Source organism: Emiliania huxleyi, assembly GCF_000372725.1.
Source record: "Emiliania huxleyi CCMP1516 unplaced genomic scaffold EMIHUscaffold_39, whole genome shotgun sequence".
In the NCBI taxonomy this organism is placed as follows: domain Eukaryota; phylum Haptophyta; order Isochrysidales; family Noelaerhabdaceae; genus Emiliania; species Emiliania huxleyi.
This window is the reverse complement of record NW_005199045.1, coordinates 316,899-330,090: the sequence shown is the minus strand read 5'-3', so window position 1 is coordinate 330,090 and position 13,192 is coordinate 316,899. Positions and strand designations below refer to the sequence as shown.

The 13,192-nt window shown below is 63.0% G+C and overlaps 5 protein-coding genes across 5 annotated transcripts; 2 read left to right on the top strand and 3 right to left on the bottom strand.

Moving 5' to 3' along the window:
- Nucleotides 1-18: 18 nt before the first annotated feature.
- Nucleotides 19-599, bottom strand: EMIHUDRAFT_209407 (hypothetical protein; the record flags this gene model as incomplete). The annotated part of the gene is made up of 2 exons (XM_005771187.1): nt 19-229; nt 445-599. 2 exons carry the CDS (start codon nt 597-599, stop codon nt 19-21), a joined length of 366 nt encoding a protein of 121 aa, XP_005771244.1.
- Nucleotides 600-650: 51 nt separating this feature from the next.
- EMIHUDRAFT_209406 (hypothetical protein) lies at nt 651-1,160 on the bottom strand (the record flags this gene model as incomplete). Its single annotated transcript, XM_005771186.1, has 1 exon — nt 651-1,160. One exon carries the CDS (start codon nt 1,158-1,160, stop codon nt 651-653), a length of 510 nt encoding a protein of 169 aa, XP_005771243.1.
- A 2,906-nt stretch (nt 1,161-4,066) lies between these two features.
- Nucleotides 4,067-4,841, bottom strand: EMIHUDRAFT_436150 (hypothetical protein). The gene is made up of 2 exons (XM_005771185.1): nt 4,661-4,841; nt 4,067-4,567 (listed from the first exon to the last, which is right to left on the bottom strand). The coding sequence occupies exons 1-2, from the start codon at nt 4,663-4,665 to the stop codon at nt 4,081-4,083; spliced, it is 492 nt and encodes a 163-aa protein (XP_005771242.1). The 5' UTR covers nt 4,666-4,841; the 3' UTR covers nt 4,067-4,080.
- Nucleotides 4,842-5,059: 218 nt separating this feature from the next.
- Nucleotides 5,060-7,154, top strand: EMIHUDRAFT_209404 (hypothetical protein; the record flags this gene model as incomplete). The annotated part of the gene is made up of 4 exons (XM_005771184.1): nt 5,060-5,203; nt 5,325-5,598; nt 6,747-6,874; nt 7,020-7,154. The coding sequence occupies 4 exons, from the start codon at nt 5,060-5,062 to the stop codon at nt 7,152-7,154; spliced, it is 681 nt and encodes a 226-aa protein (XP_005771241.1).
- A 628-nt stretch (nt 7,155-7,782) lies between these two features.
- Nucleotides 7,783-10,593, top strand: EMIHUDRAFT_464080 (hypothetical protein; the record flags this gene model as incomplete). Its single annotated transcript, XM_005771183.1, has 7 exons — nt 7,783-8,436; nt 8,587-8,764; nt 8,904-9,122; nt 9,209-9,398; nt 9,699-9,768; nt 9,843-9,918; nt 10,109-10,593. 7 exons carry the CDS (start codon nt 7,783-7,785, stop codon nt 10,420-10,422), a joined length of 1,701 nt encoding a protein of 566 aa, XP_005771240.1. The 3' UTR covers nt 10,423-10,593.
- Nucleotides 10,594-13,192: the final 2,599 nt, after the last annotated feature.

Here is a 13,192-nt window from a genome sequence, read left to right as displayed (position 1 = left end):
CCCCGCCGGCGCCTCGACTCAGACGATGCCCCAGACCTTGAAGAGCCCCATCTCCTTTGGCCCGGGGATGAGGTCTGGCTGCCAGTCGTGCGCAAACTTGACGGCGAGCAGCACCCAGATGAAGTTCGCCTTCCCGAAGAAGAAGAGGCCGAAGATGAAGAGGATGCACGACTTTGCCCAGCCGACGCGGAAGCCAGCCTGGTCGAAGGCGCCGCCCTCGCCGACCATCCTCGCGCGCCTCTCGTCGAGCACCTGTGGGGCATGTCCTCGACGTGTCCTGGACGTGTCCTCGACGTGTTCCGCCTCTGTGACGGGGGGTGACCGCCCACCCCCCCCGTGGGACGTGTCCTGGACGTGTCTTGGAGAAGGGGGGAATGCGGCGGGTTTGGAGCGTATCTCGGCTGAGTCGCGGCTGTCTCTCGGCTGCATCTCCGCGCCTTGTACGGGATCAGCCCCGAGCGGCTCTCGGCGAGACCATCAAAGAGGACGTTGCACGCGGCACGCGTCACGGGGAGCGCCTGGAAGTCGTCGACGGTGAGACCGACCGAGGCGGCGATCTTGGCGTTGGTGAAGGGCAGGTTCGGCACGTTCTGGAACATCGCCTACCGCGCCGCATCAACCCCTCGCTCAAAAGAGTGCGCCCTCTCTCCTCAGAACTGCTGGCTCGGCCGCTGGCGCGCCGAGCGCTCGCCGCACCCCAGGCGGAGAGCCATCTGGTGGCGGCCGGTGGTGAGAGCCTGCCGCTCGTCCTCGTCCTTGGCCCGCAGGTCCGTCTCGTCGATGAAGATGGTGCGGTCTTTCCACTCGGAGCACCGCTCCCACCGGCCGAGCACGTTGACAATCTCGAGGAGCGAGGCCGTCTCGTTCTCCCAGAAGGCGCTCCGCCGCCACACGTCGCCCATGCTCTTGTCAGAACACTTTTCGAGCAGCGTGCGCAGCACCGCTTCGCCCTCCTCCCCGAGCGACCGCACGCCATCAGCCTCCACCACGACGTTGAGCGCTGCTGCAGCTGCGGCGGGCGGCGCCTGGGCGGGCTCGACGCCAGGCACGGCCTCCGCCGTCATCAGTGAGGCGCCGTGGCGCTGGCCGCTGAGCAGCAGCGGCGAGCGGCTCAGGAATAGGCCGACAACCGGCGCGAGAGAAAGCAGGGCGGCGACCATCGCTCGGCTCCGGGCCGGGATGCAGTTCACAGTTTTGGGCTGTGAACTTAATTACGCGATCCCTTTCTTCTCTTCTCTTGTTGGCGTAGTCAGAGGATGAAGCAGCAGGAAAGAGAACGACGAGAGTGAGAAGACCGCGAAGTGACGTGAAGGTCGCTGCGAGAATTGGCGAGGCCGAGGGAGTGCGAAGAGAGATAGGAAGGAAGAGGCTGCAGACAGGGGGGAGAGAGAGATTTTTAGAAGCCAACAAGAAATGTGGCACACACAGTGATTTGGGCTCGGCAGCTTGTCGACTACCAGCCGAAGCCGGAGTCGGAACCGTAGCCGAGATGGTCGTCGAGGGTGTCGAATATGCTTAGGGGTTAGGGGACCCCTAGGGTTCTGAGGGCCGGGTTTTTTAAAGACCTTTTCAGAAACGAGGAGGTTTGGGGGTTTAACTTGCCATTTAAGAGATTGCAGGCACGGGGGGTCCCTCTTTTAAGATCGTTTAAGAAAATCGGCCTCGCCGGCATGCGTCGCGCTGGGGGTTCCGCGCCGTTTTCTCCAATTGTCCAATACTGCCGTTATTGGGCACAAACCCGCCTCCGAAGACACATCTCTAAGTCTGGTGCACTGGCAGGAGCCATACTCGCATAGGGGACGCGTGCCAGCTGACTGTAGCCAGCTTCCCGGCCTACGGCGTCTACCGGGAGCCTCCCGGACCATCGACCTCGGGAGCTCTCCGCACCGTTTAAGCGTTTAAGACCGTTTAAGGAATCGGCGGCCCAGGCAGCCTTAAAAGGGGCCCGGGCCCGTTTTAAGCCGTTTAAGCCGCAGGCGCCCCAGGGCCCACCCTTTTAAGCCTAGGGGTCCCCTAAGCGAATATGTCATTCGCCTCGCTAGTAGAGCCGGAGCCGCATGAGTCTTGGTCGGAGGAGGAGTCGTCGGAGGAGCGGTCGGACCGCTCGCGCTTGTCGCGCCTGATGCGCTCTGCGAGGGGAGGGGCAGTTTCGTCTTTCGAGTTTGCCCCGCGGGCCCGCGCGCCGCGCGCGGGCCCGCGTGTGCCGTGAAGCTGTGACCTGTGTCGTGTGTGTACACGCCGGCGCCAGGCCGACTGCACGCTAAAGGCTACACGCTCGCACACCACTTGCAGAGTGGCTCTCCCAGGCGCTCACCCCACCCGGAGGCACGCCAGGCCCCGGGCAGCCGGCCGTCACTCGCCTAAGCGCCTAAGCGGCCTACGTCAGTAAGCGGGGGGTGCTTAGGGTGCTTAGGCGCTTAGGCGGCCCTTGCGAGCGTGGCGGCGTCGTAATACAAGTGACTCCGATGGCAATCATGATGCCCCTGCTAGTGTGTCATCGCTCAGAGAGCAGCCTCACGCACGTCCACTGTCTACCACTGGCCCTGGTCGCACACTGCCACTGAGCTGCGCTGGTCCGCAGGCTGGTGCGGGAACTCAGCATCAGGTCGAGTCGAGGAAGATGAGATCGCGGAAGGTCGAGTCGAGGAAGAGAACAAGATCAGGGGCGGGTCCGGTAGACCGGTCCGCGGCGCCATGTGCGTGGCAAAGGACGCGAAAAGTGCCCACTGAAGCTTCCGCGCCTTGACTTCACGTTGAGCTGTGATGATATGCCCACAGCCCAGCAGCAAAGGCGGGCGGGCCGACCCCGCGGCCATCGCCGCCGCCGCCGCCGCCCCCTCCGCCGCCGCCCCCTCCGCCTTCGTCGTCACCTTGGGCTGCATCACCCGCGCCGCCGTCGTGCACCGGCTCTCGTGCTCATTCAACGGCGCCTCGAGCTGCAGGCCGGCGGCACTGGCGTTGTCGTGGTCGGGGGCTGCCCAACGTCGGTGCGGGAGGGAGGGGGCAACGCCGTTATGAAGAGCGAGAGCGAGCGCCGAGAGGGCCCAGCTTCTTTGCAGCAGCCCGCCTGATCAGCAGCCCACTTGCCGACGTGCGTCCAGAATTCCATGTAGGTGAACGCCGAAGTTTGCTCTCCGACGCCGTGCCGAGCGAAACCTTTTCCTTCGAAGCTCAGCGTCGTAGCCGGGCGAGCGGAATAGGGCAGCCCTAGAGAGCACCTTGAGGCCGTTCAATAGAGCCCGTACTATAGTCGAGAATCTCGCCGGCCGGCGCAGTGCTGCTCTGACCGCTCCGCCGGGCCCCCTCCGGGCCGCCGCCGCGGAGACGTGCACATGGCAAGTTGGTATTTTCATATATGAACTTAAAAATAGTATTGGCTAGTCTAATCCTACTCATCACAACTCGCCAGGAACACCCCCACACTATAGAGTCATTGTGTAGCCCTGCTTAGAAGGAAAAGGTTTACTGCAAGGTCCGTGTAGAGTAACAGTGATGGCCATTTACTGGTAAAAGAGTGGTATTTACCACTTATTTGATTCTCCAGGGGAGTGGTATGGTATGAGCAGAGAGTGGTATGGTAAATTACGAAACTCCGTAGAATCATCAAATTTTCGGGATCTGAGCCGAGTCTGAGGCTGGTTTGCGGCCAAATTCAGCCAAATTGGCAAAATGCCGGGTATTTTGCGGGTATGTATGTAACTAGTGAGAGGACTCGAGATGTGTTCGAGATTTGGGCGGTCGTGCTTTTCGGCGGTCGTGGAGGTCGTGGAGGTCGTGGAGTGGTACCTGGGGAAACCCGGGTATACCTGGAAAATACCGGGTATTTTGCCGATTTCTCCGATTTTTGTCTGATTTTGCTTCAGAAGTCGTGGTAAATCTTACCACCATTTGATTGTGGCCGTAGAGTGTTTGATTGTTCTGGGGGGCTATACCAGTAAATGGCCATCACTGGTACGAGAGTATGTGGCTCTCACCGTTGTGTAGTCGGCCGCCATTTAAGGTAGAGCCAAAGAGCGGAGACTCTCAAAGAGGGGGGTGGGTGGGGTGGGAAGGTGGTGGGTTTTGCTGAGGTAGTAGACTCTAGAAACGTAGACAAGAGACAGGTAGGAAAACGGTGTCCGCCTGCAGGCACGAGGCAGGGCCAGACGCAACAAAATCGCTCTCGCAAAATCGCACATTCTTGCCAGGGCGGTGCTGCCGCTTCCCGAGCGGCTCTGGGAAGCGGCGCACTCTTGTAAGCCCGGCGGTGCGCAGCGGAGCGTGCCGGCAAAAGGATCGGGAGGCGGGGGGGAGGGGACACGTCAAGATGGAAGCGCCCGCACTATTGACGCGGCAGCGAGAAGGGAGCCGGAGAGGATGAAGCCAGACCTGGGCCGCCGCTCGGCGACGGCGGCGGCGCGGGCACTGCCGCCACGTGCGTGTGCGGCCGTGGCCCGAAATCCAGCGTCGATCCCGCCTCGACGCCGTACTGGACGAGCGGTTTTCCCGCCTCGAGCGTTGTGTCCTTGTATGAAATGGCGAGCGTCTCGGGCTTGACAGCAAGCTGGCGCGCGGCCTGGCGGCGTACCTGCAGCGGAAGGGGCGTGGGAGAGCCGTGTCGTGTCGCGTGTGGTGGGCAGGTGCAATGATGAGGCTTTCAAAGTTGTTGGTGGTCGTGCACCTCATCCGCGTCCGCGAGGTGCAGATCGAGGAGCATTCTGACCCTCGAGACGCCCGCGCGGCCTGGCGCGCGACCCATCACGAAGATCTCCGTGCTCATCTCGAGGCCCCGGGCGCCTAGCGGGCGCGCCGCGAGTGACGTAGGCCTCGCTGCTTCTCGTTTGTTTGTGATGCCTTTGCACTTGTGATGAGGATGCGAAGTCCGCGTTTTTTTTTGCCGTCCGAACAGCCTCGCGCTCTGCACGTCGGCGCCTCCTCCCTCGGGCTGCTCCCGCTGCGGCGCCGGCCGGCTCCCGCCCCGACCGACCTTTCGTGGCGTCGCCTCCACTAGGCGCCCGTACGTACTGCGCCTGGCGGGGATGCTGCTGCTGCTGTCGCCGGGGTGGGGCTCTGGCCGAGCATGCTGCTGCTGCTAACGCGCCACTTTGCGGCGGCGCAGCGCGCGCAGGCGAGCAGCCCCGGGGGCGTGAGTGCCGCGGGCATGAGTGAAGTGGGTCGGGTTGCGGACTGCGGCACGTGGGTCGTGTGTCTGCAAGAGCGGCACGTGGCGCACCGTATTCTTTTAAGCCCACGTACGGCGTGTTCGGGGCTCTGCGGGCGCAGCTGGGCCGGGCTACAGCGAGCCGAAAACACTTAGTTCTAAAATAATTCTTTTTCCACCCGAGGCTTTGGACGCTTCATCGCTGGCACGCTGCCAGCAGTGCCGCAAGGCCCGCACCCGGCTGAAATTGCCGATTGCCGGTGGCTCGCGCGAGCCCGGCGGCGGACGGTGCAAGCAAGGTGAGCAGCCGAAGCTACCGGCATATCACTTTTGCGCGGCCCTGTGCCTGTCTTGCGCCATCGCGTCGGAAAGCAGCGCCAGCCTCAACTTGCCGCATCCACCACAGCTCACCGCGATGCAGCACGCTCTCGCACGCGAGGCCCGCTTGAAGCGGCGATGTCCGCGCGATGACGGCACTCATCTGATGGAGGCATTGATTGATTGATTGATGGGAAGGCGAAACACAGTCCGACCAACGACTGGGACACCAACGCGGTATGGGTGGACGCTAGACGGGCGATGACGGTCACACAGGAGCGACACACAGAACCACAAGACAAGACACTCAGGCATTGTGATGGTCTGTTTTCTTTCCGTTTCTTTCTGAATTCGTCTTTCTCCCTTTTAAGGGCAGGCGTCGGCGACCGGGGGGCGGGCGTTGAGTCAGCAGTCTGTCTGTGCTCGGAAAAGAGTTTTAATCAGTTCGACTCTCTCTCCATGAGAAAAGCCACAGACCACAACGCTTCGCGAATTGCGTGTACCAGAGAGGAGAGAGTGTGGGAGCTGTGGGAGCGCCCAACTTCAACTGAGCCAAGTTAGCATATTAGATGGGGGGGGAAGATAGGCGCAGGACGACGTCGACGAGTGTTGCGCAGCTCCATCTCTACCCCTCGGGAAAAGGGTGGCGATATCGTCTGTGCTCTCGAGTATCGTCTGTGTGAGCTTTCCTATCAAGCCTCTAATGCTTCGTTGTCCATATCGTCCGCTGCTGTACAACTCTGGCCGTCTCTTCCTTCGCAAGGGCCCCGCCCCCATTGGGGAAGGGGGCGGGGCCCACGCAGGGGGACCTCTAGTTGGACCATGACGATTTCCGGCGACAAAGGAGTGTTCCGTCCGTCCCCGTCTTCTCCTATGGAGTCAGGCTTAGACGAGGACGGGCTTCACTCGCCCCCACTCGGCGGCTACACCGCCACCGGCGCGCCGCCTAACACACCGCACGGGGCGCAAGGAAGCTCGACCACACCGTCTGGCCTGCCGCATGATAGCGGCTTAGGTCAAGATCCGCACGGCAGTCCTCGCCCCATCGCATACTTACGCACCGAATGCACCATTCGGTCAAGCGATAGCCAGCCAACAACGGCATACAACGGCATGCCGCAGATGCACGGACATTCCATCATGCCGCAGTACAACATCGCACCGCAGCACATGCATGCCTATGCGCCACGGTACCCCGCCGCAGCTATACCACCATATCAAATGAGCACGCAGCACAGTGCTGTCATCCAACAAGCCGGGCACATGGGCGCTCAGTGGATGCACACAGGCCCACAGTATGGCATGCTCGGAGCAACTATGCCAAATGCATACGCGGCGTACCAGCCTGGGTCGGCCCCACCCGGTTACCCAATGCCGCATAATGCCTCCGGCGCCGGGACACAGTCGGCACAGTGGGTGCCACCCTCGCCTAGCGCGATGCCGCACGCAAACCAGCCTGGACCCGTAATTGTAACAGATGCCTTGGCGTACGTGCCGCCCTCCGTTTGGACTCCGCCGTTGCCAACGCCTCCGCCTGCGCCCGCAGCCGAGCCGTCTACAGGCGATGGTGGCAACAGCGCCGTTACGACAGCTGCTCAGGCTCTACGCCAAGGATCTCAGCTCTGGCGACATCAGCGCGCCCACCCGGTCGCCCGAGGGCGTTCCCGCAAGCAGAGAAGACAAGAAAGAAAGATAATCCTGGGGGGAGCAACCATCTACATGTACGTTCGCTAGGCGTGTGTGCCCCGTTAGTGCCGCGTTCTGTGCCCCCGAGTTCATTTTAATATCGGAGGTGTAGTATAATGTGTTTGTTCGAGAGCAGGCACACTAGAGTGACACCCAGCGAGGGGCAGACCTCTCGATGATGGACGAGCCATGGCGCCGGCCAGGCGAGTCGTCACACCATCCCAATACGCGTCAAGAACGCGCCATTCGCGCGCGCGCCAGCACCTGCCAGCACGACTTATACGTCAATTACGCCACACACGAACACTTTCGATGTTTGTGAGTGTTCCGACGGGCGTTGATCGAATCCTTGTGCGACAAATCACGACTCCCACCGAGCCGCGCCGCGCTTGCCCGCGAAAAGAAAGCCAATTCCTGACTTGGCCCCTCGGGGCCTGCGGGCGACCTTCTCTCGAGGTCTCGAGATACACAAAGCGGCCAAGCGCACTCGCTACCACCGACACCCGTGCGTGTCACATAAACGCACAACCCCGGGCCCCGAAATCGCACAGTGAGATGCCGACAAATTTCTTCTTTGCAAGTCTTGTGTAGTACTGTGTACTGCTGCCCCTTGCATGTCCTCTGCTGGGCACCCCGAGATGCCTCGGCACGGGCCCCGGCACGACTCGCACCACCACCGACCCGGACACCACGGCGGCGAACGGCACCACAACGCCACACGTTTTGCCGCTTTGGCAGACCTGCCTGCGGCGGCGCCCGGCGGTGTGCTTGAGCGGCTGCAGCAGTCCTTTGCAGACGAGCATCTCGAGCTGGCGGTGCTGCTCGGTGCGAGCCTGCTGTGCTTGGCCGCGTGGGCGTGCCTTAGCTTCACCGCAGCCGTCCCTGCCTCGCCGTGCGCCCAGCCCATCTCCAAGGCGGTCTCGTCTGAGAGGCTCGTCGAGCCAGTGGTCGAGGGCAAGCCGGTGCCGTCGAGCCGAGGCGACACGACGGTGTACCGGAGGCTGCGCAACCGGTACCTGGTGGCCTACTCGCTGGCCACCTTTGGCGACTGGATCCAGGGCGGCTACCTCTACGCGCTCTACGCCAATCACGGCTACTCGATGCATCAGATCGCGCAGCTCTTTGCGGTCGGCTACAGCTCTGCAGCGACGCTCGGCACGTACACGAGCGCGATCGGCGACGTGGGCGGGCACCGGCGCAACTGCGTCGCGTACGGCATCCTCTACGCCGGCTCTTGCCTCCTTGCCAACTCTCCAGCCGGCCTCCCTAGAAGTGGAAGACGACATTCGTACGTGTGTTCACGTCTCCCGACTGGCGCTCGAGAGGACACGGAGTCAGCCGGATTCCACCGTATTCATCTGCATTCCGCTGCACTCGCATCCCCTCGTCTTCACGCGGTGCTCTGACGACTCTGCACGAGGCTGGCGTACTCAGCACTGTAGGCGGGCCTCGCCCTCGCGGCCAGCCGGCTGCTCGGCGGCATCTCGTACTCCATCCTCTTCACCTCGTTCGAGTCGTGGCTGATCGCCGAGGCCGAGGCGTGCGAGCTGCCACGCGGCCAGCTCACCCATATCTTCGCCGCATCCTCCTGCGTCTACGCCTTCTCCGCCGTCGTCGCCGGCATCGCCGGCCACGCCGTCGTCGAGCCGCCGTCACAATGAATAGTGCACAATGAATGATGAATGATAGGCATCGCCGGCCACGCCGTCGTCGAGCCCTCTTCCTAACGAGTAGTCAATCGGTGAATGGTGAATGGTAGGGATCGTCGGCCACGTCGTCGTCGAGCTCTCGCCGCCGTCGGCCGAGGGGGGGCACAACCGATTCGCTGCTCCCTTCAACGTCGCCGCGCCCGTGCTGCTGCTCGCCTCCTTCCTGTGCCAGGTGCAGTGGAGCGAGCGGTACGGCGACAGGCGGACGACGCCGAGCGCGTCGCTGCTCCGCTCGTGGCGTGCGATCGTCGCGAGCCGCACGCTGCTAGGTGCCTGACCGGCACCCCCAATCTCCCCCATGTCTCCCCCATATCTCCCTCGTATCTCCCTCACATCTCCCCCATCTCTCCACCAGCTCTCGGCGTGGTCAACTCGCTCTACGAGACGTCGCTCTACGCCTTCGTCTTCATGTGGACCCCCTCGCTCGAGCGCCGTGCGCCGCACCAGATCTCGCACGGGCTCATCTTCTCCATCTTCATGGTGAGTAAGATGGCGGGCGCGCAGGGCTTCGCGCTGCTCGACGCGTACGGCGTCTCGCCCACCAGGCTGCCCGAGATCGCCCGAGATCGCCCGAGATCGCCCGAGATCGCCCGAGATCGCCCGAGATCGCCCGAGATCGCCCGAGATCGCCCGAGATCGCCCGAGATCGCCCGATGGCCACCCCAGATCACCCGAGATCACCCCGAGAGTACGCGAGATTGCCTGGTCCTCTGTCTTTGTCGTCGTCCTTGCCTGTGTCGAGGAGCGTGCCCGACCTCACCGTGCCTCTCGCCCACCAGATCTCCCCACATCTCCCCAGATCTCCCCAGATCTCCCCAGATCCCCCCATATGTCCCCGATGACAGTTGCCTGGGCGGTGTGTTTGCGGGCTCCGCGCTCTGCCTGCTGGTGCCTGTCGTCTCGAGCTCGTACGAGGCGCTGCTGCTCGCCTGGCCGTCTTTCCACCAATGAGGTGGGTGACGTGAGGGAGGGGCACGCTCTTCATTCAGGCGCTGCTGCTCGCCTTCTCCGCCTTCGAGTGCCTGCTCGGGCTGTACTGGCCGGCCATCGCGCTCGTGCGGGCCGGCGAGCTGGATGACTCACACCTCTCCCCACATCTCCCCCACATCTCCCCACCTCTCCCCACCTCTCCCCCACCTCTCCCCACCTCTCCCCACATCTCCCCCACACCTCCCCACATCTCCCCCACATCTCCCCACATCTCTCCACACGCCTCCCCACACATCTCCACACGTCTCCCCGCATCTCCCCCCAGGCGAACTGGACGACTCGCAGCGCGCGTCGACCATGGCCGTCTTCCGCGTGCTGCTCAACGGGCTCGTCATCGCCGTCCTGCTCGGCGCGGGGTATGTGCCCGAGCACGCCGTGTACGCCACCGCCTCCGCGATGCTCGTCGTCTGCCTGCTCGGCTCGCACGTGCTGGCGATGCCGTCCGACGCGCACGGCGAGAGCAGAGGCGGCTCGGGTGCGTCCTCGGAGGTGGTGCCGATCATCGCGGTGCCGGAGAGGGGGGGGCTCTTCAAAAAGAGGTCCCCGACCGAGAGTCCCGAGCTGGACGACGCGGAGTGAGAGTGTGGCGCCTCCCTCGCGCCTCGGGCGGGGAGGGGAGAGTGTCGTGGCGGGGCGCCGGGCCTGATCCCCGGCAGTACTGGTTTGATATAGCACGGAGTCCTCTCGCTCCAGTGCAGTACGGAGTGTGTGTCGCATCGCATTTCAGTGATGCCCCAAAAGTCTGAAAAAACAGCACTCAATGAAGAGAGAGGAACACATTGAGTGGCTGAGGAAGCTCTTCACTGGGTGGAAAGAGGCTCGGCCGGCCTTGAGAGGGAGTCGCGGAGGAGGAGGGATAACGCAGGCAACGCAGGGACGGGCCAACAGCCAGTGGGACGAACGAGGGCCGCGACGGCGGCTCAAGCGGGAGGGAGCGGAGACGGTGGGCAGCGAGCGAAGTGGGTGAGACTGATGATGCTCCTTCGACTTAGGGAGCGGTTCAGCTGCTGGGCGGGCTTCAGGCTGGTGCTCACGCGAAAAGGAATCGACGCGATGTGCAAAGCATACAAGAAGGGGACAAGGAAGAGGAGAGACGCCAGTGATGACGAAGCAGAAACTAGCGCAGACGAGGGCAGGGCAGAGCCGGGGACTGGGGAGCCGGAGCAGACGGCATCGGCCGCCGAGGGAACGTTGGGAAGAGGCACGAGGAGGGCGGCGACCTCGACCGACTATGGAGGACCCGTCGCCAGACGACGCAGGGCAGAAGACGGTGAGGCGGAGCAGACGCGCAGGGCGAGACGAGGGAGGGAGCAGGACTTTGCGGAGATCAGCAGGAGGATGTACGAAGAGATTAGGAGCAGCAGGGACCCGAGGGACCATGTGGAAGACGGCTAGTGCTAGTCCCCCGTCCACCCCTCCGCGCGCCGCTCAGTTGGACGACGTGCGGCAGTTCTGCGCCGACCGGCAGCTGTGGAGTCTATTGCTGCGCCGATGACGGCGAAACCTTCACAATCGCCTGGGCCAGCCTCTCGTGGGACGCCAACAAGATCAACACCGCGTTCCCGCTGACCTGAGGCACTGGCGCCAACTTAGCACCGTGGTGGTTTAACTAGCTCCCGTAGTTATGTCCTGGCTAGCTCCCGTGGTGGTTCTTTCTCTTGTGGTTTATGTGTTGTGTCCACACCGCGGGGGTTATGTCCTGACTCCTCAGGACATAACTCCTGACGTGAGCGGTGAGCTCGTGAGGTCTGCCGTGGGCGCCCAGCCTCGAGCGCCCGGCGCGTCTCGTGCCACGCCGTTTTCTTATCGTTTTTAGACAATAGGAAGCCGCCGGAATACTGGGGCCCCGGACGTAAGTGGGGCGGGCCCGGGCGGGCCCGGTTCCCTGAGCCCTGGTGTCGAGGTGTCGAGGCCCGGTGTCGAGGGTGTCGAGCTGCTGTCGAGGGATAGAGGTGTCGAGGCCTGTCGAGGCCTGTCGAGGCCTGTCGAGGCCTGTCGAGGCCTGTCGAGGCTGAAACCATGCTTGTCCGTGTCGAGGAGTGTCGAGGGGTGTCGAGGGGTGTCGAGGGTGTCGAGGGTGTCGAGGGTGTCGAGGGTGTCGAGCGGGTGTCGAGCGGGTGTCGAGTGTTGTCAAGAGGCGTCTGAGGTATCGAGGTGTCCAAGGTGGCAGGTGGATGCAGTTGCAGCCCATCAACATACAACAAAAGTTGGGCAGCAGTTGCAAAGCTGTTTCATCCCTTAGTTGCAGCCTCAGTTGCACCCTGTTGATGTAGCACAACCTGAGCACAACCAGTATACTCTCTGTGGACATTTGAGGACATCAAGTGCCGGGAGTCATTGCCACTGTGCACCAAGGTGCTGTGCAGGCGCAGCACCGCAGCAGCGTCGCTGCTGCAGCAGCGTCGCTGCTGCAGCGTCACCGGCGCACAAAGCGCAACTGACCACAGCGCTCATGGCACAAGGCTGGTGCCATGAGTCAGTGGACATTGCCACTGCACAAGGTGCTGTCCAGCAGCTAAGGGCTACAGTACCCCATCGCAGCAGCGTCGCCGCCGCTGCAGCGTCGCCGTTGCAGCGTCGCCAGTGCACAAAGCGCAATGGACCACAGGTCTGCACTCATGGCACAAGCTCACTGGTGTGAGGATTCATTGCCACTGTACAAGGTGCTGTGCAGCACCTTAGGGCTACCTGAGTACTGCCATGTTTGCTGCATCAACAGGGGTGCAACTGAGCTGCAACTTGAGCTAGAACTTGAGAGGCTGCAACTCAGGGATGAAAGTACTGCCAGCCAAGTATTGCTGCTGCAACCCTGATTTTCTAACTCTGTGACTCCAATGGGTCTACGTCTCTGCTGTGTTAGGATCATCAGAGGTGTCGAGCGGTGTCGAGCGGTGTCGAGGGGTGTCGAGGGGTGTCGAGGGGTGTCGAGGTGTCGAGTTTGGCACCTTGACACGGACGAGCATGGTTTCAGCCTAGATGGTGTCGAGGGGTGTCGAGGGGTGTCGAGTTTGTCGAGTTGGCATGGGTTGTCGAGGTGTCGAGTCGGTGTCGAGGTTTGGTGTCGAGGTGTCGAGGCCAGGGCTCAGCCGGTTCCGGGCCCGGCAGGGGCACCGGCGGGCCCCGGCCGGGTCAAAAGTGGCCGCTCCCGGGCCGCCGAGCGTGCTTTTGCCGGGCCGGTTTTCTCCTCGCCGGGCCCGCCTCGCTCCTCGACCTGCTGATTTGGGCGCTTCGGCCCGGGAGTGGCAAGCCGGGCCCGGCAAAGCGCGCGGGCCGGGCCCGGGAGGGGCAAGCAAGCCGGGCCCGGCAGGGCGCGCGGGCCGGGCCCGGCACGGACGGGTCCGAGCCGGGC